General features: G+C 51.1%; 1 protein-coding gene across 1 annotated transcript in view; it reads right to left on the bottom strand.

Annotated features, from left to right (window-relative positions):
- LOC101862276 (cyclin-dependent kinase 14) overlaps positions 1-1,702 on the bottom strand; it is a 112,981-nt gene that overhangs the window by 21,245 nt on the left and 90,034 nt on the right. The window contains exon 4 of the mRNA XM_035970114.1: positions 1,334-1,508. Coding sequence (XP_035826007.1) covers positions 1,334-1,508 — 175 coding nt within the window. The remainder of the gene's footprint in view (positions 1-1,333; positions 1,509-1,702) is intronic.

Raw genomic sequence — 1,702 nt, 5'->3', positions numbered from 1 at the left:
AGAGAGAGAGAGATTACGCATGACGCGGATGTCGTACGGCGCTGGATGTCTCAAGTGATCAGTGTAAAAATTGCCAGATTTAGTAGAACCAGTAAATTGGCCACGATCATTTTGGTGAACCATGTTGGGGTGACGCCAATTTTACCTTTTATCAGGTTCAGTGACTGACGACCTACTACTGCATTCTCCCTTTCTCTCACAGCTTGTCCACCACCCCTGTAAAAGATGTTCACCCCTCCAACAACCCGTGTAAAAGATGTTCACCCCTCCAACAACCCTGTATAAGATGTTCACCCCTCCAACAACCCGTGTAAAAGATGTTCACCCCTCCAACAACCCTGTATAAGATATCCCTCCAACTTGTTTAAGACGTCCACCCCTAAAACCATCTTGTATTTAACGTTCACACCTCCCTCCAACCAGCCGGTCTAAGATGTTCATTCCTCCCTCCAGCTACCCTGTAGAAGACGTATTTCTCTCCCTCCAACCACCCTGTATAGGACGTCCATCCCTCCCCAATCACTCTGTCTAAGACGCCCATCCCTCCCTCCAGCCACCCCGTCAAAGACATTTATCCCTCCCCCAACCATCCCATCAAAGACGTTCATCCCTCCCTCCAGCCACCCTGTATAGGACATTCACCCCTCCCTCTCTCCAACCTCTATAAGACGGCCGTCCCTCCCTCTAACCACCCCGAATAAGTCGTTCATCCCTCCCTCCAAACTGTGTAAGACGTTCATTCCTCCCTCCAACCATCCTGTATAAGACGTTTTACCCTCCCTTCAACCACCTTGTACAAAATGTTCACACATCCAACCAACCACCTTGCCTATGACGTTCACCCTTCCCTCAAACCACCTTGCCTAAGACGTTCATCCCTCTGGCCAACTAGAATAAGACGTTCAACCCTCCCCAACCACCCTGTCTGAGATGTTCGTCCCTCCCCCCAGCTATCCTGTATAAGACGTTCATCTCTCCCTTCAACCACCTAGTATGAAACATCCACACCTCCCTCCAACCATCCCGTCTAAGACGTTCATCCCTCCTTCTCTCCAACCTGTATGAGACATGCCCCCCTCTGGCCAACTTATATAAGACGTTAAACCCTCCCCAACCACCCTGTATAAGACGTTCATCCCTCCCCAACCACCCTGTATAAGACTTTCAACCCTCCCCAACCACCCTGTAAAAGACGTTTATCCCTCCCCCAACCACCCTGTATAAGATGCACATTCCTCCACCCACCCTGTCTAAGACGTTCATCCCTCCCCCAACCACCATGTATAAGATGCACATTCCTCCACCCACCCTGTCTAAGACGTTCATCGCTCACCTGGGTTCCTGGGTATGACGACCTGCTTGGCGCCGGTGCTGGTCCGGCCCATGGTGGAGGCTGCCTCCCTATGCTCCCCGTTACTCACTTGGTGACTGCCGTTGACGGTAGGGGGCGTGTCGGGGGCGGAGCGTGTCTTGTGAGGGTAGTAGCCATTGGTCGACACCACTTCAGACTGCAGAAAGAGGGCGTGGCATGACGTGTTAGTGGCCAAAAGGAGTTCGATGTATTTCTGATATGTATATTATTAAAATGTGTAGGAAGCAGAATGAAAGACAACTTGTAATTACGGTCGGACCTACTCCAACAACCACCAGTCCAAGACAATTACCTACGACCACTTCTCACCCCCGCCCTCTCTCTCTCTCT

The sequence above is a fragment of the Aplysia californica genome, unplaced genomic scaffold (genome assembly GCF_000002075.1).
Source record: "Aplysia californica isolate F4 #8 unplaced genomic scaffold, AplCal3.0 scaffold00223, whole genome shotgun sequence".
Classification (NCBI taxonomy): domain Eukaryota; kingdom Metazoa; phylum Mollusca; class Gastropoda; order Aplysiida; family Aplysiidae; genus Aplysia; species Aplysia californica.
Note: the sequence above shows the minus strand (reverse complement) of the source record. Positions and strands in the feature narration are given on the sequence as shown.